The sequence below is a fragment of the Tachyglossus aculeatus genome, chromosome X1, assembly GCF_015852505.1.
Source record: "Tachyglossus aculeatus isolate mTacAcu1 chromosome X1, mTacAcu1.pri, whole genome shotgun sequence".
NCBI classification, from domain to species: Eukaryota; Metazoa; Chordata; class Mammalia; order Monotremata; family Tachyglossidae; genus Tachyglossus; species Tachyglossus aculeatus.
The window spans coordinates 69,986,938-70,011,253 of record NC_052101.1 but is presented as its reverse complement, the minus strand read 5'-3'; the positions used below and the strand labels follow the sequence as shown (position 1 = coordinate 70,011,253).

At 37.1% G+C, this 24,316-nt stretch overlaps 1 protein-coding gene across 12 annotated transcripts in view; it reads right to left on the bottom strand.

Moving 5' to 3' along the window:
- Positions 1-24,316, bottom strand: part of CADPS (calcium dependent secretion activator) — a 527,597-nt gene that overhangs the window by 89,051 nt on the left and 414,230 nt on the right. For 7 of the 12 annotated variants that reach the window (XM_038772200.1, XM_038772196.1, XM_038772204.1 and 4 more), the window contains 4 exons: positions 12,202-12,308; positions 10,991-10,999; positions 4,912-5,068; positions 4,118-4,259 (listed from right to left, as the gene is read on the bottom strand). In XM_038772200.1, coding sequence (XP_038628128.1) covers positions 4,118-4,259; positions 4,912-5,068; positions 10,991-10,999; positions 12,202-12,308 — 415 coding nt within the window. The remainder of the gene's footprint in view (positions 1-4,117; positions 4,260-4,911; positions 5,069-10,990; positions 11,000-12,201; positions 12,309-24,316) is intronic. The other 5 variants (XM_038772197.1, XM_038772205.1, XM_038772199.1 and 2 more) reach the window with 1 other exon arrangement.

The window sequence follows — 24,316 nt, the reverse complement described above, 5'->3', positions numbered from 1 at the left end:
CTCACTGTACTTCAATTCATCTGACTGATGTCTCATTCATCATTCATTCATTCATTCATTCGTGTTTATTGAGCACTTACTGTGTGCAGAGCACTGTACTAAGCGCTTGGGCGAGTACAATACAACAACAGACACATTCCTGCCCACAACAAGCTCACACCTTACTCACACCCTCCTTCTGGACTGGAACTCCCTCCCCCTTCATAACCGACAGACCACCATTCTTCCCTCTTTCAAAGCCCTCAAAATCACATCTCTTCTAGAGGCTTTCCCCAACTAAGTCCTCATCTCTCCTACTCTTTCTTCTGTGTCACATATGCTCTAGGATCTGTACCCTTTAAGGACTTGTACCCCACCCACTGTCATTTCTCCTATCTGTAATTTATTTCAAAGTCTATGTCCCCTGCTAAACTGTATGCTCCTTATTGGCAGGAATTGTGTCTACCAATTCTATTGCATTGTACTCTCCCAAGCACTTGCATAGTGCTCTGCACTTAATAAGTGCTCAATAAAAAACCATCCATTGATTTTTCCAAACACCTATCCTATTCCCAGGGAATGATTTACACAATGATCATGATCTAGAAATACTATAAATACGATGAAGGGAACTGCTCAGAGGAGTTGCTGTAGTTCTACCATTACCGCTACTGCAAATGAAAGATGGTACACAATCTGATGCAGAACCAGAATGCAATTGCAAGGAGGATTTGGAGGTCTACATATTCCAACGTTAAGTGAAAAGGTTGGCAGAGGAAGACATCTTTTTGAAACCTTACACTATGGAATATCTTCCTGGCTGTTATGAGGTAATAAGATGGCATCCTCACACCAACACCCAGGGATCCAAAGGGGGGTAGTAGCTGGCCCAATAGAATTGTAAGTGCAATTAGCTTTATCTCGACAATGATGAAAGTCTCTCTTCAAAATGGAGTATCAATGCACAACATTTTCCAATGGAAAAGATAATTTATATTTTTAGCTGAATTATTTTAGTTGTGCCAAAATACAAACTATGACAGTATGAGTAGGCTACAGTAAGTGCTTTTGTTCCATTTTAGTTCCAATCATTTTTGTTCCAATCAATTCATCGGTAACATTTTAAAACTAGGATGTTGATTTTGTTCAATTCTTCTCATGAGATTTAAAAATAGCATCAGGTTTAAAATACACATCCATAGATAAAAAAATGACAATGATTACTTTGTGAAACAGAGAAGGAAGTATATGAAGGCATCAATGATCTGAGAAACACAACTGGGCTTGATTACATCTGTTAATATAAGCCTGTAGTTTTGGGTGATCTTTGTCAAAAAAAGTCAGCATTTTCCCAAATGGCAGATACCATAAAATTCACTGCTCCCCCACTATAAACACCATTCCAATTATTCATAAAAGGGTTAATGAAAGGTTCCTCAATTTTCTTCATTTTGTAAATAATGCATAGATCTGCATTTGCATATGCACATATGCATTTCCAGATCTGTTTATTGGCCTTCGATCTGTGCAATTGCTCAAAGCTGTTCTGTGCCATCCATATTTTATTTATGAATCAGAGGCATAGCCTTGTTAATAAAAATGCATATACTTTCATGAAATAATTCATCTAATTTATCAAATTGGCACTTTCAGACATCCCAGTATACTCTGAAACACAGGTGCTAGTTATTTAGCAAGTACAGAATAGACTGTAATTACTTGAATAAAATAATGAAATCATTATTCAATGATGAAAGATATCTACTCAATAGCACAATTTTTGAAGAAAACATAATTTTCCAACTATCTATATAGTTCTATATAAGTTCTTCTTTAAAACAACAAACACCCTTAATCTAAGTACATTATAAAGCTTATTTTGAGTTGCAAATATGCTGCAGTCAAGTCATATGCAAACACGACTTGTAACAGAAACAAGTAAAAGAATAGAAACTATCCATACACACATAGGTTTGTATAGTAATAGTAGCATTACAATAATCTATAGAGATCATTTATAACCCTGTATTAGTTAAAAGATGTTAATACCATTCACTTTAACCTTTTTATTTTTTGTGATATTTTCAAATACAAAGTAATCTTTGATGATTTTTAGACTTTCATGAAAAAGAATGAATTGTCAATGCGTTTTTATCAGGGCACCTCTTTGTGTTAAAACCCTATTTTCAGAGATCATTACAAGTCTCAGAAACACAATCCACCAATGTTTCAGGCCCTTTGGAATTCATGCCACTGTCTATAACCTGGTCTCTTTGGGGTTAAGTCCACTGACATGTCTCTTATTTGACAAGTGTATTTAGGGTAAATGTAATACTTATCTCCATAGAAAAGTTCTGAAGCCTATGCTTCTGAAAGGCACAAACATTTTTAGTTTTATGTTCAAATCAATGAATATTGGATTTAGAACCACTTTTGATCATTTTTTTCCTTGCATTATTGGGCCCCTGAGCTTGACTGACACAACCTCTAGCTCATGAAGCCTGCCATCTCTTCATTATAAAAGGAAATGTTGCATAATTTGATACAAAAATTACTTAGAATAATGTAGTTAAAAGTGAAGGTATTTAAAGTTCAACATTGTGTTCCTGCAAGGACCTTGTGAATTTTTAAAGTGGGCTAATTTTAGATAACATCTCTTCCCTGTGGTGTTTCACTTTTTTCTGATATAGAGGTCCTTTTAACACCTCAAGTTTCAACCCCCTTCCCTCTCACCCCTCCCGCTTCCTTCACCTATGTTCAGGAGCAGTGAATCAGAGAAAAAGGAAAAGATACAACAAAATATCTCCAAGCAAAAGGTAGACTTGCAATATTGGTGGAAGGTTATATATAGACTCCTAAAGGTTGGGCAAAGAAGCTGACCACACATAAGTGCAGTCAATAAATCAGGTGTTTGTATTGTTATCAGTGGTATTGTTGTGGACTCTGTGGTAGGACTAGTAGTTCACAAGTCTCCACATCCACTGTGATTATTTGCACAAGGCTATCCCTGCAGATTTCTTTGGTACTTTGCTTTGTCCTATGCAGTCTGGGCTCAAAAGTGAACATTTCCACTGTAAAAATACATTATAAAACAATATGGCATAGTGAATAGAGCACAGGGCTGGGAGCCAGAGGACCAGAGTACAAATCCTGGCTCCACAACCATCTGCTGTGTGACCTTAGGCATGTCACTTAACGTCTCTGTGCCTCCGTTTCCTCAACTGCAAAATGGGGATTCAATGTGTTCTCCCTTCTATGTAGACTGTGAGCCCCATACAGAACAGGGACTGTAGCCAAACTGATTAACTTGTATCTACCCCAGCAGTTAGAACAGTGCTTTTTGACACATTATAATAAGTACTTAACAAATACCACTAAATTCAAAACAAAACAACAACAACAAAAACCTTGTCCTAAGCACGCTCACACTCTTTCTGAGCTCTGTGGACCAAATTTTGCAACAAATGTCAAAAGAATTAAACCTGAGATCATTTCCCATACAGTGTAAATTTCCACTACTTTGACATTGAATTACACAGGATGAGGCACTAGTTTGTTGATTCAACACCAGACGGGTCTTCCAAACTGGAAAAGGTCTTTCTGGACATGAACTGCAAAACCAGGACCCAGTTATTTCCTCAAATACCTGTACCTATCCAATCTTATGGCAGTCTTTTTAAAACCAGCTTATTTCTAGAAGAGGTAGTGAACAGTAAAATCTCTTTATTCATATGAAATATTAGAAAAAGAGAAATGCTATTGGATTGACACAAGGCACACTAACAAACCGTAAACCAAGCAAGTTTTCCTTATAGCAACAAAAGACTGAATTAGAATTTTCCTAAGGCACAAGTCAAAACGCTCTCTACAAAGGTAAACACTTGGAAGCCCAAAAGGAATAAAATTGCTTTAGGATTCTTATTTCTGTTGCCAAATCACACTTCTTAATGAAATTGGTGTTGGGCAGTAAAGCATAACCAGTGAGGAAAAAAAACCTTATACTTTTAACACAGAACTAGGAAATATAACGTGTTGGCTTTATGTTTAAGGCACTTTCAAAAAGGATTTCTAATCCATCTCGGCCTGACTCTCCATCCAATGCACCCAAACTCCGATTGTATCAAAGAGATTTCCTTACTTTACTGGCTCCCACGACTCCCGCTCAAAGCCCCTGTGAATTGACTGTGCAATTGAGGACTCCATCAGATCGACATATCTAACAACAAGTGGAGCAAACAGGTCTTGAAGGTGTTTGTGAAATTTTCCATTGCATAAGTTATCTAGAACAAATAAGTAAAAATATAGTAAGAATTCAAGTTTGTTAGATTTTATTCCACCCACAGAGATACAGTCTTGTACAGTAAAGATTCTGGCTCCAGTGAGCAAAAAAGTAACACTATAAAATCCACTTGCAAGGAAAAATTAAGATGCTTACCTATTTACATGATTTTTTAGCTAAAATAATCAAAATATTGTTATAATACACAATGAAAACCCACTCCATTTTCAAATTTTCTCCATTAAATCATGCCAATATTCACAGAAAGAAGAAATCATTCATATATTAACCTCCATATTCTTCGAGCTATCAGTGTGTGAATATCAGTAGTCTTCTGAGGGTTGGTTTTTTAATTTTAAACTATTTTTCCAACAGAGGAAAATTTTTATGAAATCATATGAATGTTTATGAATGCACGGATGTGAAATGAATTATGTTATTTATTTAATGACTCAGTTTTGGGGAGGATTTCTTGTAACTGAAATTTTATAATCTGGAGGAAAAAGCATATACCATTGGGATGGTGAGAAAGAACAAAGGCATTTAAAGACATCTTCATCCAGTTCTGCTGTAGGTTTGGCATAAATTGGCTACAAAAGTCCATCTGATAGCTGTTGCACTAGGGAAGTTGAAAAGTAAAAGACAATACATACAATCACTGCGAAGGAAATCGTTTAGGAGCTGAAATAGTGGAAAGCTGTCCCATGAGTCTGGGGGTTGCACCTCCAATGCCGCATCCATATCCACAGCAAACAATGACAGGAATGTTTCGGCATGTTCCACCATTAAGTCTGACCACCATGCAAAGGCCTTTAAATTTGGCAGAAAAACAATAAAACAAAGAGATAATTAATTAGTTCTAAGATCGCTACAGCCAATAAACTAAAGCCCTCACTGTGCATCCGATGTATCACTATTTTTATTGTAAAGAGAACAGTGTTTGAACATGACAATAAGGTGTAGAGACAAATAGCATGTATGCACTACCTGTCCTAATTCAGGAATGTCTTGGAGAAGCCTATTTGGAACTGCCAGGATAGAGTATGAGGTTCTAAAGTGAGTAATGGAACTCCTGCTCAATTTACAAGAACTCAATTAATTCTGAGTCATGCAATTTACCAATGTAATTGCCCTCTTGTTCTAAAGTAATGAAATTTGGGAGGTTCTTCACTGGGTCTGTGGGTTTTCTGCTGTTCAGTGGGATTGAAATTTAGCTATTATTGTTCATCTTGAGCATCTACTATTCTGAAACGTAATTATCCTACAATTCTCACAGAAACTCATTTATACGTTTTACTACCAAATGAAATTATTTCTGGTATTTTCAAGAGGAAGGTATCAAGCCATGTACAATATTTACTGAGATTTATACAAAGGTTTGTGTCAAAATGTCTTTAAGCAGGGTCTTCAATTTTCAGTCTGCTCTGCAAATACATCAGACTAATGTTAAAAAACATCAAAAGGAGATTAAGACTTACTTTGCCGGGGCAGGAAATATGTGCAATTCATATTTCCAAAACATTTCAGTGAAGTAACTCATTTCCATGCACACAGGTCCTTGAAATTGTGTGCAAGGGTTTCTGGGAGTGACATTCACATCAGACATGACTAGATGTGAATGTGCGTAAAAAGCATGCATGTAAGTTTAATAAGTGTTTCTGGAAGGGAACATGCAGTATGAGTGAATGGTGTTATCACTGGACCTTGAGCACTGCTATTTTTGAAGTGATAGAGGAAAAAACAAAAACACTCCAGTGGTTTAGAGCACTTGTGTTAGAAACACAATAAACACAATAGAGCATTCACTGGAAGGTTATGAGAAGATTTGATATATGAAAATGAATTTAGAATAATTACATAAAATACAGAGGCTGCATGATGGAAAAGCCCTTTATAAAAATACTGGAAGTACGGAATATTCCAACAGGCACTAAAAACATAACTTCTCCCCTCCATAAAATATATTTGTTTTTCCTAAACCAATGGCAACTTCACAAATTCCATACAAACCTTACTTTATGGTATTTGTTAATGCACTTACTATGTGCCAGGCTACTGTACTAAGCACTGTGGTTGACAAAAGCTAATCAAGTTAGACACAGTCCCTGTCCCACATGGGGCTCAAAGTTTTAATCCCATTTTATAGATGAGGCAACTGAGGCACAGAAAAGTTAAGTGACTTGCCCAAGGTCACACAGAAGATGTAGCAGAGCTGGAATTAGAACCCAGATCTAATGGACTGTTTTATTGGGCAGTCTGCTTGGCTGGAGATATGTACATGTACAAGTACATGTACCTGTAGCTTCTATTTTCACATATTAAAGGTGGAATATAGCCTAAATCCCAGGGCTATCCTCCCTGGATATACTTAATAAATCCTCCTGGCCAAAGCCAATGAGTACCCGGATTTAGACAATTTTTCCTAATCCAACCAGCATGTACCAACTAAAAAATCCACATTACAAAGACCGAGACAATCTTAGTATGAGGTCTGATTTAGGGAGATCCCTCCCAAAGCAAATACTTCAAGGACATCTCAAGTATTAGAGCTGGCATGTATTTTCCAGCATGTTTTGTCAGACTCCTCTAGTACCATCTCACGATCAGGAGAATAAGTGAAATCAACTTAGTGGGGCTGCTGGTATTTCCGCAAAATAGGATTTTGTTTTACAATGGAAAAATCACTTTCTGAACTCAGTGCCTCTTAGTGTTCTCCCTAATTAATGGCTTGCCCATAAGTTTTCAATTATGCACCAGGTGGACAGGGACAGGTGGGGGCATTTTCTTTCATGTGCTGGAGAAAGATGAACCCCTTGCTTTTATTTACTTGGCAAAACTCTCCTTGTAGAGAAGCTACTCACTGGGACTGAATTAGGCCCTTTAAGAAGCTAGCTTCTTTTAGACCTATAGGGTGCCATTAGGTAAAATTATTCTTCAGTGATCTAACTGATATCCAAATGGCCCGAGAGATCTGTGTACAGCTTCTACATTGAGAAGAACTTACAAGGTGGGAGATTTAGCTTAATCAATGTTAAATGATGACAATACTTATATTCTACATATAATATCTTTCCTTGAGCTTATTAAACCATTTATTAAACTGTTACTGACTATAGGTGTAGTAAGAATCAATTGCCACAATTTGAAATGTATGAACAGGGTTTGGATCAGGCAGATCCTAGGAAGTTTTTCTGTAGGCATGCACAGAAACTGAATTCCAGTGTCTCTATTAATGGAGAAGGTGAAACACACATAGTAGATTCTCACACACTTTCAAAAACAAAGACAGGGGGCAGGAAAGCAAACATCTAGGCTGGAAGAGAAGTCTCCCTGTCTTCTAGATTGTAAGCTCATTGTGGACAGGGAACGTATCTACAAACTCTGTTACATTGTACTTTCCTAAGCATTAAGTACAGTGGTCTGCATACAAGTGCTCAACAAATACAATTTATTGGTCATTACCAATAGGTATCTGCTCAGAGCCCTCAAACTCCACTATCCAGGACAATATACTTTTTTATTTTGTGATATCTGTTAAGCACTTACTATGTGTCAGACACCGTACTAAGTGCAGAGATAGGTAAAAAATAGCCTGGTTGGACATAGTTTATGTCCCACATGGGGCTCACAGACTGAATCCTCATTTTACAGATGAGGTAACTGAGGCCCAGAGAAGTTAAGTAACTTGCCCAAGGTCACATAGCAGACAAGTGTCAGAGTCAGGATTATTCATTCATTCATTCAATCGTATTTATTGAGCGCTTACTGTGTGCAGAGCATTGTACTAGGCACTTGGGAAGTACAAGTTGGCAACATAAGAGATGGTCCCTACCCAACAACGGGCTCACAGTCTAGAAGGGGGAGACAGAGATTAGAACCCAGGTCCTCTGACACCCAGGCCATGCTTTTTCCTCTAGGCCACGCTGCTTCTCATTGAGGAATCATACCCTCCACCATCCTGATCCAGGAAATAAATTCAGAATTTGACAGTTTAAGGACTATTTTCTATAGCAAAAAAAATGCTCTTGGCATATACCAAAGGATCTCATAAGTGGGTTTTTTGTTTTTGTTTTTTGAGAATTTGTAAAGAAGAAGCAGGGAGTAGATTCTAAGTTGTCAAAGTAGGAGGGTGATTTGCTATTTAGTTTTTGAGCATGAACCTAATCAATATCTGAGGGTCCAAAGGGGAAGGAAACAAGTCCATCTGATCCCTGCATTCCATAAGAAAGAAAAAGAAGCATCTATTACATGAAATTGAACCAAGAAATATGTGACTAGCGCTGGCAAATGTTCAGGCATTTTACTTTTCCTTGGACCTGTCAGATCCTACTCTCGTAAATCTGCTAACTCCTAGCTAAACTTGATTACAGGCATGTTGATTCTTTGAAATTAGAGCATCAGTCCTCAAAATTCTCCTTAGAGGTGGTGACATTTAACTTTGACTTTCAGTACTTACCTGTTTCTTTTTGCCATTCAAAGGAAAAGGAGTGTTCTTTTTAGTCAAACATACCTGTACATTCTGTATTGTACTGAATGCATTTTATTAAACATCCTGCATTGTATATCTTGCACACACGATCACATGTATATATGTATCCCTTTATGTTCCTAAATACATATATACATATACATACATATACATAGAGAGAGATTTCAAAAGAGAAGCAACACTAAAGATGGTGAATTTTTTATGACATCTATTACCACTTAGGCACTAGGAGCAGAATTAAATCAAGAGGAAAGTTAAAAGACAAATGTGAGAACAAATTAAGCTAACATTATTATGTAGATGAGTGTAAATTGTTAGCTGATTAGAAAAATTTCCCTTGGATATTGTATTAATTGTTTTATTTTGGAATAAAATGTGACATTAAAAGATATTTTTGGCAAATTTTCATCCCATTTTTTAATGTTTGATACCACATGCTATCCTTTCAGAAATTCTCCAAAAGATTCAGCAAATTTTTTGATAATTCACTGCCTAACTGAAGAATTGACAACTTGCCAAGGGAGCATATTAGAGATTATGGTCCCACAGGGATATAACCATTGACTCAGTCTACATGGGAGTGAAATATTTGTTATGATTTTTGTGGGGCTTGGATGCTGTGACCTTACATATACAGTCCAGTCCTCAAAATTCAGCTGTATAATTTAGGCCAAAGTATGTATTTAGGCCTCATTTTTTTTGATAATCTGAGTGTGTAGAAATGTCAAGACTCCTGACAAGTGGCCACCTTTGAAGCAGTGACTAGGAAGGAAAGAACAGCTGCTTTCCATGGTTTCTTCCTCAATTTGAAATTAATTCTCCAGAATTTCCCCCATGGAATCACTAGCTCATGGGAATCCATGAGGAGAATCACAAAGAATTAACTTTTAAATTGGAAAAAATAGCATAAAGCCACAAATTCTATGAGTCCTCTCCTCTGCCAAAGTTTGCTGAGTTTGCTGTTGCTCTGGGATTCCCTGAGTGACAATTTGATCCATGGTGTGGGCTTGTGTGGCTTTTATAAGAAAGTAATCTCAATAAACCAAACATTTCTTTGCTATTGACATTAACCTGTGTCCCAATGTCATCTCTGCCAATTTCAGATGAATTGATAAGCAATTACCTGAAGCATTTAACTCTGTAAAATAGCATCTACAATGGCAAGATAACTTTATTGTAATATCAAAAATATGCCACAAAAATCCATTTTATAATGACAGTTACTATTCTGACTGGCATACTGTAGTAATTAAAAATGCTTTAAAAATCAATACTTAAGCATACAAGATTTTCTCTAGTACTTCTTTTAGGTAAAAGTGAATAACTTGGCAAAATGTCATTGTATATTTAATAATGCTGCACTGAAACTCAGAAAATAATCTGTCGATAGCCCTCATGTGTACTAGTACTTTCCTTTTCATGTTACATAAAAAAATCCAAACTATGAGAGTAGCATGGTTGTTATTCACACATTCACTTTTTAATCCTTTCTTGTACTTTGAGAAAAGTTGTAGAAGTCCCAAAACCACTGTCCCCTACATCCTTTTAGAAAACTTCTCATTGTACCTGAAAGAACACACTCAACAATACAATTCCACTGTGTGGTAAACACAGAAATATCTTCACAGTGAAAAAACTGCTACCATCACTTTAGCTATGGATTGTCCAGAAAAGCAGTGTTGATTTTGTTCCACTTCCTTGGCACAACTCAGACATGCCAGTGTATGAATTATGTGGCCACTTCTCAATCCCAAAGGAATCTCACACTCTCCAAACAGGGGTTTTATGAAAATATTTGCCACTCTCTCTATATATAAATACTGTATATATAATTCACATGGAGACATTATTAGAGAAGATTAGTATCATTATAGCTAGGTATTGGTTATTAAGTTCTCTATTCATTTGGCTATTAAAGGTAAGTGCAAACTAATGAAGGTAATAACAACAGGCTGAGGAAAGATTCTAGGCAGGAAGGGTTGTGTTGGGATGTAACTGCAGTGCTTGTTAAATATATTGATTGCTTCATGCATGGACTAGGTGATAAGCCCACATTTGCCCTTCTGTGGAGGGAAACCAATTCCACAAGCAGTCCATCTGGAGTTGCTGTTACATTCCTTGGGTCAAAGCTACAAAGCCAGGAGCACCCAGGTAAATAAATTCCCCTTAGAAAACATGGCATTGAAAGGGCATGCACGGAATATGACAGGAGGTGACTCATTTCATTCAATTTAGTCACATACCTCTTTCCCCTGCCAGGATCATCCAAGATTGAATGAACAGTAGAAAAACAGGGAGGAAATTTAAATATGTAATCAGGCATTAGTTGGGACTGGTGGATTTATGGTGTATTAGCTATAAGTTAATTGTACTGTCAATTCATTAAACGTTGGAATTATCTTTCTTTTAGGTGACTGTGAAATTATTTTATTGAACATCTTTAATGCAATAAATCTAAATGTGAAGGAAAAGAGAGAATGATGAGTGTGTTGATCAATATGAAAATTAAAAACATATCATTATTAAATGTGAGTTTTAAAATGAACAGTTATACAACAGTTTGAACAAAGGATTTGGAAATATATTGAGGTCTTTACAGGTTTAAGAATTTAAATGAGAACTGGAATTTATTTATAAGCACATTTAAAATTATTATTTTGGCAGTATGCTAAAAGAGTTGTTAGATTTATTTTGATTCATGTTGGAATACCTACAAATACAGAAACACAGATTAGTTTGTTTCCACCATTGCATTATCAACTCAAATTAAATATAAAGCAAATGCAGACTCTAATGTCTACCAGACTGTAGTGTCTGCTTCATTTTAAAATATCTGCTGTCTTCCCCATTAGGTTGTAAGCTCCTCAAGGACAGGAATCTAATCTGTTATTTTTGTATGTTCCCCTTGGACCTAATTCAGTGCTCTGCACACAGTAAGAACTCAATAAATACTGCTGATACTGACAGTGTAAAGTAGTAAAGCTGAGTTCAAGCAGCAATTTGGGCAAGATTTCTTAGTATACACATTCACATAAAAAAGTGTTAAGGCACAAAAGAGCAAAAATATTTTATGATTTTGATTACAACTTTGCATAACAATAACAATGTGATTTGGATGATTATTCACTGAATGGACTCACCTTGTTACAACTGTAGCTAAAAATCTGAAAATTTAGATTGAAATGGAATTGTGAACAACAAATTTTTAGAAAAAAACAAAGACACTTTTTCCATCCCCAAATCTCAAAGACTTTTTCCTAGCAGTACTCAAGGTGAATAAGTTATATAAAAACAAATGTCAAGCAGAATTGTCCTGTTTAAGATTTGGTTCAATGAATGTAGAATCAAATATTCCATCTCATGAACACAGTAAGCGCTCAATAAATATGATTGAATGAATGAAGGTTTTCTCCCAAAACTCTGCAAACAGAAACTTTCCAACACTACTTCTCACCTCTGCATGATGCTCTTCATTTTGCTGTAGAACTTCAATGACCAATTCTGCAAGACGTATTGTATCTTCTAGCTTTTTGGCAGGAGTGATTAAGCGGCCTACATTTTCTGTAGTACAAGAATTTGAATTAAATTCAGCAAAAGTGCCAGCCTAGTTATATGGCCATTAGATCTAGTGGATGAGAAATCCAATAAAAATTATCGACTTTTAAAAAATTTTTCATGCAAACGCTAAATGCTAGATAATTAGTAGTGAGCAAACCATGACACCAGTTTTTATTATTATACTATGAAAAGACAGTGCTCCAGCTTTACATTTACAAATAATATTGCATTAAATATACTCTTTCCCATTTCAAATTTTGTAATACTTGAGTCCACTAAATCAATTTCCTAAGGACAGCATCAACAAACACTACTATCTAGGTTGTACATAAATGCTTAAAATGATGAATTGTGTTTACATGCACATAATTTGTTTGCTGATCCTGGAGAAGCAGTATGCCTCGTTAGAATCCTTCGTCCAGTGTTGGGGGGCCCTGGGAGTTACAGTGAGTCAGACAGGATTTACTAGCCATGTAACGAAAAGGGGAGATTGCTACTAGCCTGATAGTCTGCCCAACTGATACCTGAGATTTTATAGGCCAGTAAGGATAATCACATGCATGCTTACATTCTTAACATAAACTAAACTTATAGTGAAACAATGGCACTCTGGTAAAATGATGATAAAATTTCCAGGACCAAACTGAAGACTATGATCCTCAGCAGATATATCACCATCAAATTCACAGTCAATTTGTATATAAAGCTAAATGGAATTGGTATGTGAACAAATAGTTTCATCAAAATGTAGAAGGCAATCAAAACAGGGAGCATCTGTAATCTAAATAAATATATGTGAGGGGACTTCGCGATACTAGACAAAATGATTATTGTGGATTCAGGGATTACCGGTCTGTTGATTCTTTTACATTTGTTGTAATAATTTTATTTGCTGCTTTTAAGATCTTTTGGAACATATTGCATATGTATATATGTTATGGGTAATATGCTTTGGGTGAGATATTTGCATATCGATTAGCAAATGTATACATTTTCTTTCATGAATAATCAGCATATCAATATTCAAATTCCACACCTTATACATATTACCTGTCACACACACATACACACACCAGAACACACATTTATACTTAATAAGCTACAGGATAGGCCTGTGCATTAATAAACATATTTTATGAATCTACTACTTGTACATCTTTGAAATATCTCAAAATCATGGATTCTTCCAAAAGTTCATTGTGGGAGCTCAAATAATGTTACTTCTTCACTTCACTTCAATTTTAATCTACCTTTTAAAGTGAATGAATTCAATGACTTATTTTTCCAGTTATTCACAATATATAATCATTTTTGATATTTTGAGATATCTGAGATGCTTTAAGTAGTTGGAACATTAATTAGATTTGCATTTATGTTCAGTGCTTTTTGTTGACTATATGCAATATATACAATAGATATTCAACAAATATATTGCTAACATATATATGTATGTAAATACACCCTCACAATACCCTCTGTGAATTTGTGCATTATATACTCATATGTGTTTTTCTGGGGAGAGATACAGATGAGTAAGTTTAATAATACTTCGGTGATATTTTGCAATTCTTAGATTTTACATGTCACTGAAAAAACCAGAAGACTAATACTGATCCTGGATCTACAGCTTTCAATCTGTCTATTTATTGCAGCACCCAAATTTTCATTTATGATTAATTGCCTGTTTTCCATAATTAATGCAATAGAAAAGGATTTTAAGATGCAATTACAGGTTTGTTTTTTGTTTTTTTCCATTTAGCCAGTGTGCATCTTTGTGATTATGTGACAAATAAATTACCAGAGGTGATACAGACCCATGAATGACTTTAGGAAGATGCTGTCTTTAAAGAAACTATTGTGTATATAATCTCTGACATCTAGCAGAGAAAAATACACATATTTAGGTTTAGAACTCTTTTTTAATGCATTTAAACTGCTAGATTTGACATACTGATATATGCTAGAACAGACTAGGCTAATAGCTGGAGCACTGGAAGTTAAATAAAAAGGAGACAATATACTCTTAAAACATTGCATAAACAATATAAGTTCATACATTTTAAAAATTATCATGCAAAATGTTATGCAACATCAATGTTATTTTGTGCTGACATTGATATTTGAAAATGTGGCATTATGTCAGACATTGCTAGACAAAAAATGTGGACATTTTGAAGTACTATCTTTCAAGACTCTAGAAGGCTACAGAGTTACACTTGAGAGCTGATCAGGTTTCAGCATTGAAATATGTGCTTGATATTAAAACCAAAACACCCTTTAAGGATAAGGGAACAGAAAGCAATCTAAACTAGAAGACTGCAGAATAAAGAAAAAAATCATGACAGTACTTGGTGTTTGCCTAGCCTCTGAACCTCTGATTTATTATGTTTGTCTGCATTTGAGAGGTTGAAGGCTAAGGTGGTGGCTGGAGTTTAGGCCGATGAACTGTTCATGGTGGATGAGGACAGTAAAAGTAAAGAGACAAGATGACTTTAACAAAGTGACCAGTAAGATGACAAACTTGGAATAAAAAAAAGCAGAAATGACAAAATACAAGTAGTAGTGTTGATGTTTGCTTATTGTTACTTGAACGTTACATAGATGTGACAGAATTTGACAAAAAACATACCCCTCTATCAGCTTCTATAGCACTATACCTAGCTTCCCAGATACTTAAAATTCAAGGGAAATGCTAATTATATTTCACATAGCTAAGTGTAAGTGGAAGATATCAGCATCATCAATTTGTTAAGGACTCACATCGAGGAATGCCATTTACATTCTAACAATTACCTCTTTTTTCCAGATTGTAGAAAATTCTACTTAATAACAGATGCCTTATTCTTATGAATGTTAGGTTACATTTTCAAAAGGCAAACGTGGAAGTTCATTGTTTTTAAAGCCATAATACAGATATTATGTTAGTTCAAGGGAACTTTAAAATATTCTTGCTCCCTTTGTGTAATTTAAACATAAAAAATCTGTCACTTTTTAAAATGTGCATTTTCTAATTGTTTCCAGCACATTTAATTATTTTCAACTTGGAAGTCTAGTGACTTTTATACTGTGGGTTGAATCATATATAAAAACTTGCCAGCTCTATCAAATATGTTACTTGCTATTCCAAATGTTAGAATACCGCAATCAGAACTTGACCCATCTGTCATACAGTTTACAATATCGGCATAGAAAAAAAAATTATGACAATAGTCTTCCCTTCTATACATACAGGAATATCTGATGACTATACTAGCTTTACAACACTGTTTATCTGTAACAGGTTTCTCTGTGGTATTAGAAAAATGCTACTATTAGATATTATTTCTCATTTTATTTTCTAGTTTTGTAATTTTAAATCTTACTAGTAAATTTAGTGGCCACTCCACTGCCAAAATTGCTTTTTGGTTTGCTTGCATTTTTTATGGGAAAACTGAATTTGGCTGCTGATTTATTGGAAGTGGATTTGGGGTGTTTTGAATTCACATAGTGTTAGTAAAGGAATCAGGATATAAGGAAAAACACAATATTCTGATAAACCATCTGTTAAAAGCAAAGGTTTTATTGCCTTGCACCCTTGAATGTGTCAGGGTTCAATGCAGAAATTTTAAAAAAGCTTTCAAAAGCTGCTGTTTCAGCTGCATTTTAAAAACATGCCAGTCACTGATCTTCAGCAACATTTTAGGAACTATTTGTTGCCTAAGAATCGCATTCTTCTGGAGACTTATGATCAGGCAACACAGAGACAAAGAAACAAAGACAAAATCTGTTTGGTTCAGATTTAATTTCTGATTCATAAAAAAAAAGGAACCTTAGAAACTAAACTTGAACCAATCCAGAATCTTGTATCTAAATTAGAACATTCCTCAGAAAAATGCAGTTGTATATACCTCAAAGGAAGATTTCATACACTGAAAAAGCATGCTCTTTTTAAAAAAATCGACACCGCCTTTAAGCCCCCAAAACACTCTCTCTCTCTTTCTCTCTCTCTCTCTCTCTCTCTCTCTCTCTCTCTCTCTCCCTCCAAAAACAAGAACATTATACCTTGGTTTCCAAATTCATTTGCTCGATTACCATTGCTCGTGTTTACACGATAAAATATACTTGACTCCAAAAGGCGTTATAATGTGACTGGCATGGAAAAATAAAGTAATTTCTATAAACTCTAACCAAAGCCAAAAGAGAGCAGCATCTGGGAGCATGGGGCAATCAAAAAAAAAAACAAAACAACAAACCCTTGATTTATCTGTCTTACCTGTTTCTAACTACTACCTTCCTTGTCAATCATCAACTATGAATTCCTGGCCACTTCAATTTTACTCTCAAAGTCTTATGAAATAATTTGTACTCAGCACACAATCTATTTATTTTGATCACTCTTGTAAATGTTTGTCTCTTTTATGTTTGTCTCTCCCATTAGAATGTGATACTTTTGTAGGCAGGGAACATACCACTTGCTTATTCTGCATTTCCCAAATGCCTAGTACAGTGCACTGCTCCAAGTGGGTGCTCAATAAATGCTGTTACAACCACTAATAATGATGGCATTTGTTAATAATAATAATAATACAAATGATGGCATTTGTTAAGTGCTTACTATGTGCAAAGCACTGTTCTAAGTGCTGGGGGGATACAAGGTGATCAGGTTGTCCCGCGTAGGGCTCACAGTCGTCATCCCCATTTTACAGATGAGGTAACTGAGGTTCCGAGAAGTTAAGTGACTTGCCCAAGGTCACACAGCAGACATGTGGTGGAGCCGGGATTAGAACCCAGGACCTCTGACTCCCAAGCCCATGTGTTTTCCACTGAGCCACACTGTTTCTCTAATACTACCAATACATTCTTGAAGAATCTAGCATTTGGATCTTGCTAAAATCAAATATGATCAACTAACATTTAAGTTATTGAAATTTTAGATGGGATAGAGAAAGGATTGGAGAAGTAGTATAAAGTTGTGAACTGCTTCTTAATATTCCTAATCTCTCTCTAAAGCCATGCCAAGCAGCCAAATGAAGTAGAAAATTATCTGAATAATTTAATGAATATAGGTATTAAATTTAGATAATTCCATTCATTCTATAATCTTTTTCCCTTAAATATCAAATTTTATTGGCTAGGGCACTGCCAAGTGCTCAGCATATAGCAGGCACTCAAAAAGATCATTACTGGATGAATTACCCAGATATTTGCTTCAAAGATGCACTTAATTTAGCTTTACACAGTCTACATCAATTGTATAATGGCATGTAAAGTCAGTTATCCAAATTAATCAATACCGAGGTTTTGTCAGACAATGGAAAGTTCAACTAATGGAACAAAATTGGAGTTGGCTATCTCAGGCTGGTGCCTACTCAATCTTGTTCGGTTAGCCAACTTTTTTCAGTTATCCAAATTAGCTTCTGTTAACTAGTTAGGCAGTTCATTTAACCAATTGGATAATTCACTTTCTAATGTTTAGACATGAAAATTTTAAGTGCCAATCCAGCAATAATCAATTAGTCAATTGTATTTATCTTGTACTTACTGCATACAGAGCACTGTACACAGAGTTTGTAGATACATTCCCAGTAATACAATTTATAACACTTTTGGATTGTCTAAGAATGGACACTGCTGAATTATGATATAGATTTCTAACATATATTTCTAATAAGGATTGACCCCCAAGACCAAATTTCTCATTTGATATTGGGGCTACAGCTACCCAAGTTCCCAACCATCCCCCTGTACAGCCCCTTGCCAAGCTTCCAGAATAGAGTCTTAGATGATGGTGTCATAATGATCAGTCTTCTCAAGTGAGATGATTCTCAGGACAGCATGACAAATCACTTCATATTTATACTGGAGCAGAATCAAATTCAACATTTGCCACCATCTTCAGGGAAGTTGAGAAGGCCCACCTTGCAGAGGCTGTTAAGGAACTCATCTTTTTCATTTGATCTGAGCTACTGTTTAAGCTGTGTAAGCTTGTGGGCAGGAATCATATTACATTTTATACTTCCCAGATTCTTAATTGAGTGCACTGCATCGACTGGGTGTTAAATAAATATTATTCCTATTAGAAAATAAGGCGAAATTGGCATGGAAGTCATTTTTAAGAGGATTTAGTAATTCCATGTTAATTGCATGTCAATTTTTAATTGGAAAATTATCACAAACTGGGTAGTGAGGACACTAAGGATAATTTCCATGTGGAGCATTATTATCTCCCTGCTCTCTCCTCTCCACTATGTGGCATAAATGGGTAAATTATGTGATATTCTGAGCTAATAATTGTCAGAACTTTGTATTCAAGAAAAAATTATGGAGGGAAGAGGTGAGGCAGCAGGGTTTTAAATTAATTAATTAGTGATGGTATTTGTTAAGTGCTTACTATGTGCCAAGCACTGTTCTAAGCGCTGGGGGGGGATACAAGGTAATCAGGTTGTCCCACATGGGCTCACAGTCTTAATCCCCATTTTACATATGAGGTAACTGAGGCACAGAGGAGTTAAGTGACTTGCCCAAAGTCACACAGCTGACAAGTGGCAGAGCCAGGATTAGAACCCAGGACCTCTGACTCCCAAGCCCATGCTCTTTCCACTGAGTCACGCTGCCAGCCTCTTTAGTAACAATGTAGTTGTGCATATTGGGTGATATCAGGGATATAGATAGGGTAATTACTGTCACTATATAGAACAAGAGCATTTGCTAGGGCAAACAAATATTAAGACCTTACTTAATAAATTCCATAATAATATTATTATAAATGACTGACATGAAAAATGTGACAATTGACTTCCAAATACTTTTCCAAACATGAAAACAGTAATACTTCATATTCTATAGAATTTTTTTTACTTTACAAAGTGGTTTCATATCAAGTATTTCACTTGCTCTTATTGTTGAAGGGTATGAAGAAGAAGGTCTGGTGTCCCCAAATCTACATCTCTGCCCCTGCTCTCTCCCCCTCCCTCCAGGCTTGCATCTCCTCCTGCCTTCAGGACATCTCCATCTGTATGTCTGCCCGCCACCTAAAACTCAACATGTCCAAGACTGAAATCCTTGTCTTCCCTCCCAAACCCTGCCCTCTCCCTGACTTTCCCATCACTGTTGATGGCACTGCCATCCTTCCCGTCTCACAAGCCCGCAGCCTTGGTGTCATCCTCGACTCCGCTCTCTCGTTCACCCCTCACATCCAAGCCGTCACCAAAACCTGCCGGTCTCAACTCCGCAACATTGCCAAGAGCCGCCCTATCCTCTCCATCCAAACCACTACCCTGCTCGTTCAAGCTCTCATCCTATCCTGTCTGGACTACTGTATCAGCCTCCTCTCCGATCTCCCATCCTCTTGTCTCTCCCCACTTCAATCCATACTTCACACTGCTGCCCGGATTGTCTTTGTCCAGCAACGCTCTGGGCATGTTACTCCCCTCCTCAAAAATCTCCAGTGGCTACCAATCAACCTACGCATCAGGCAGAAACTCCTCACCCTCGGCTTCAAGGCTCTCCATCACCTCGCCCCCTCCTACCTCACCTTCCTTCTCTCCTTCTACAGCCCAGCCTGCACCCTCCGCTCCTCTGCTGCTAATCTCCTCACCGTGCCTCATTCTCGCCTGTCCCGCCATCGACCCCCAGCACACGTCATCCCCCGGGCCCGGAATGCCCTCCCTCTGCCCACCCGCCAAGCTAGCTCTCTTCCTCCCTTCAAGGCCCTACTGAGAGCTCACCTCCTCCAGGAGGCCTTCCCAGACTGAGCCCCCTCCTTCCTCTCCCCCTCCTCCCCCTCTCCATCCCCCCGCCTCACCTCCTTCCCTTCCCCACAGCACCTGTATATATGTATATATGTTTGTACATATTTATTACTCTATTTATTTATTTCTTTTACTTTTACATATCTATTCTATTTATTTTGTTTTGTTAATATGTTTTGCTTTGTTCTCTGTCTCCCCCTTCTAGACTGTGAGCCCACTGTTGGGTAGGGACCATCTCTATGTGTTGCCAACTTGTACTTCCCAAGTGCTTAGTACAGTGCTCTGCACACAGTAAGCACTCAATAAATAGAATTGATTGATTGATTGATTAATTTTGTAGATGAAAAAAAAAGGAATCCCAGAAAAGTTAATTGACTAGTCCAAGATGACATAACAGGACTAGATCTCAGGTCTCTTGATTCTCAAAACACAGTCTTTACCTACATCACACAAGATTCTTCTTCCAGCTGAAACTGGCAAGAACTCAGCAGACTTTGTGAGTTCAATGTCAGAATTGTATTACTTTAAACAGTCAACAGTACAATAGAGCAGCAACACAGCTGAAAGAATTTGGATATTTCAGTCACCCAGAATAAAATATTGTGGCTCATCTACCCCGTTGTTGGGTAGGGACCGTCTCTATATGTTGCCAACTTGTACTTCCCGAGTGCTTAGTACAGTGCTCTGCACCCAGTAAGCGCTCAATAAATACAACTGAATGAATGAATACTTAAAACACATGAATTATTCACAAGAGGCTTTTCCTAAAGCAGCAACCTCTGGAGAAGTTTAATTAAACTGAATATTTTAAAAAATAACAACATCACCAGACAAGAAATATAAGCCCACTGAAGTGCCATTTGTACAGATCTTTAGTCTCTTAGATCATAGCTTGAATAGTGAAGCAAACATTATGATTATACTCTGGTTATAGTAAGAGAGAATCCTATCCACTAACTAAATTCCTGACCTTTTCCCTTGATAATCACTAACGGTTTTAGGCTACTGCAATGGTTTAAACAACACTTGTATTTCTGTGGTTTTAGTTTCTCACTATGATCTGAGCAAACAGGACTTTGCTGTGGAACCTTTTAAAGTCAAATGTAAAGGTAAAATATCATGTTTACACAATTTGACAGTAGTGGATCCTTTTGAACTTTCCACACCATGTCTACACTATATATTTTTGAGGAATTCTCTGGTGAATGTATGAACATTCTATCAAATTAATTTGCTTCCAGAGACTTCATCTAGCAATCAATAAAGGCAACTTGTTCCGAGAAGAGAAAACTAAAGCGGACCGACAGTCACTGCCTTTCTCCAACTCAGAAAATGAATTGAAATTGGAGATATATACAAATCTGGAGGCAAATCCCATTTTAGTACTGTGGTTGCTCAACTGCAGTAGCTTCTAAAACAGCATCCACTACCCAGATAACTTAATGAAATCAAAGCTTATGGTCACAGCCTCTTTTCATCTATGCTCAATCTAGCCCTTGAGGTAAACATGTACATGGTTTATTCCTGCTTCAAAAGCAAGATTACTAAGCAGTGAGGACAATCTGTGAGCCTGCTTCACTACTGGGAAGGGAACTTGTTTGGCTGAATTTTCAGGAAATTTCAGGAAATCCAGTTACATGGTCTGGGGTCCCCAGACCTTGCTAGATCTCAGGTACTTTGGACTGATAAAAGCTAAAATCAAATATGATCAACTAATATTTAATATTCAACTAATATTTAAATTGTTATGTTGAAATTTTAGATGGGATAGAAAAAGGATTAGGGAAGCAGTATAAAGTGGTGAAATGCCTCCTAATATTCCTAATCCATCTCTAGATTAGGCCAGTAGCCAAATGAAGTAGAAAATGATCTGGATAATTTGATGAATATAGGGATTCAATCTAGATAATTCCATTCATTCAAGAATCTTTTTCCTTCAATACCAAATTTTATTGGCTAGGACCAATTGAGTCATTGGCCTCTTTCAAGGCTCCTTCCAGGTTTACCTCCACTTGGAGGTTGGCCTGACAAGACCACCCTAAAACCCTGGCAATCTCAGTGTGTTCTGGAAGTGCTAAACTCCACTCACCTTGCCTCAGGAGGGTGCATATGGGGACATAGTGTCTGCACAAGTGGCAAGATCACTATCAGTTGTCATTCCCCAGGCCCCAAATGGTGCAGCATGCCACGAGGGGTGTGTGATGACTACCATGGTGTAGTGGACAGAGCACAGGCCTGGGAGTCAAAAGGTCATGGGTTCTAATCCCAGCTCCGTCATTTCATTCATTCATTCCATCATATGTATTGAGCGCTTACTGTGTGCAGAGCACGGTACTAAGCGCTTGGGAAAGTACAACAATAAAGAGACAATCCCTGCCCACAACTAGCTCATAGTCTGGGGGGAGGGAGAGGGAGCCACTTGTCTGCTCTGTAACCTTGGGCAAGTCACTTCACTTCTCTGTGCCTCAGTTACCTCATCTGCAAAATGGGGATTTGAGACTGTGAGCCCCGTGTGGGACAGGGACAGTGTCCAACCCGATTTGCTTGTATCCACCCCAGTTGTTAGTACAGTGCCTGGCACTTAGTAAGCACTTGACAGGTACCTTCATTATTATTATTATTCTTATTTTACAAAATCCCCACATGGGAGGATTATGTTCTTCCCACTTGACTCCTTTCCCCTTGCCTTCCCTTGTAGTTAAACCTGCCTAAAACCATGGAAGGCAGGCACAATTTTATTTGGTTCTCTTCCTTACATTTACTTTGTATTATTTACACTTTACCTTTACATCGAAATTATAACATTTTCAAAAGTGAAAATTGATTTTTTTTCATTCTGATAGTCTGAGGACTTTAATTTTATATATTTTAAGAAAATGGGGGCCAGGAAAGTAACATTCAAGGAATATATTACAAAAAAGACCAAGACTAGTGTAGCCTTCCAAAGTATACAGATGAACACATTTAGTCACAGAAAAGGTCCTTTAAAGTGACAGGTATATTAGTTTCTTCCTCCACCATGGAAAAAGGAAGGAAAGATACTTTGGTAGAGATGTGAAGTCTAGACTGTAAGCTCATGTTGTATTGTACTCTCCCAAGTGCTTAGCTCAGTGCTCTGCACAGAATAAGGGCTCAATAAATGATTGATTGGTTATCCCGGTATTATTGCCCAAACTATGAGTCTTTATTTCTGAGCAAGTATTCTGTTATTAGGCATTTAAATTCATAAGAATTATACTTACCTAAGGATTGATAAGGATTATACATATATGTTTTTTATTACTTTTTATGGTATTTGCCAGGCACTGGGACTAAGCGCTGGGGTAGATACAAGATAATTGGGCTGTACACAGTCCCTGTCCCACAAGTTCACAGTCTTAATCCTCATTTTACAGATGAGGTAACGGAGGCACAGAGAAGTTAAGTGACTTGCTCAAGGTTCCCCACATAACTTTGTGATTTCCTCAAAGACAGTGACTGGTTTTTGTTTTCCCTTGGTAACCTCCACTAAACATGACCTGCTCAATAAATAGTCCTAACATGGTGAAAAGCATGCAAAGAAAAATAAAAATTCTTTCCATTCATTATCTCCCCTCTGGAACAGTCTAAAAATTCTAAAGACTCCTTGGAGCTGACATTGGCCAGCAATCATGGTTGCTGTGCAGTTCTGCAGGACAAGCTAGATTAGACATGCCGGGCTCCAAAAGGAAGCCAGAATTATGATGAAGACACAATTCACACAATTTCAAGTCCAGCTCTACATTATGGAGACCTATATATGTGGAGCTTTGTTGCCCTACTGCCTCTGTTTGGGCAGTAAGGGCATCATGCAGGACTGACTTCAGATGTTTAGCTGCACTATGGTGGTGAACAATTTGCCTTTCCCATTCTGTAGGACATAATCTCTCTTCACTACCTGTGCAACCTTCACTTTAAATGACACACCATTACAACCTTCTGCATGCATACTCAGTGTAACACAATGATATGATATGGAAGTTGGCCCAAGCCCTCACATTTAGAGTTTTTCTTGGGGGACCCTCCCTGACATTTTCCTCTATCTACAAATCTGTGGAATGGTATTGCCCTGAGTTTAGTGTTCTATCCTTCTTTTACAAAATATATAAATGAGCCCAGCTCTCCTGTGGGTGCAAGGGAGGAAGTGTAACCTCACTCACCTACCTCCTGCTTCTCAAGTGGAGAATCCCCCTAGGAGATTTTCCCTGCCAACTGCTCCATTCCCTCCCAACATAGCTCTTTAAGTTAAATGGAAGAGGTTTT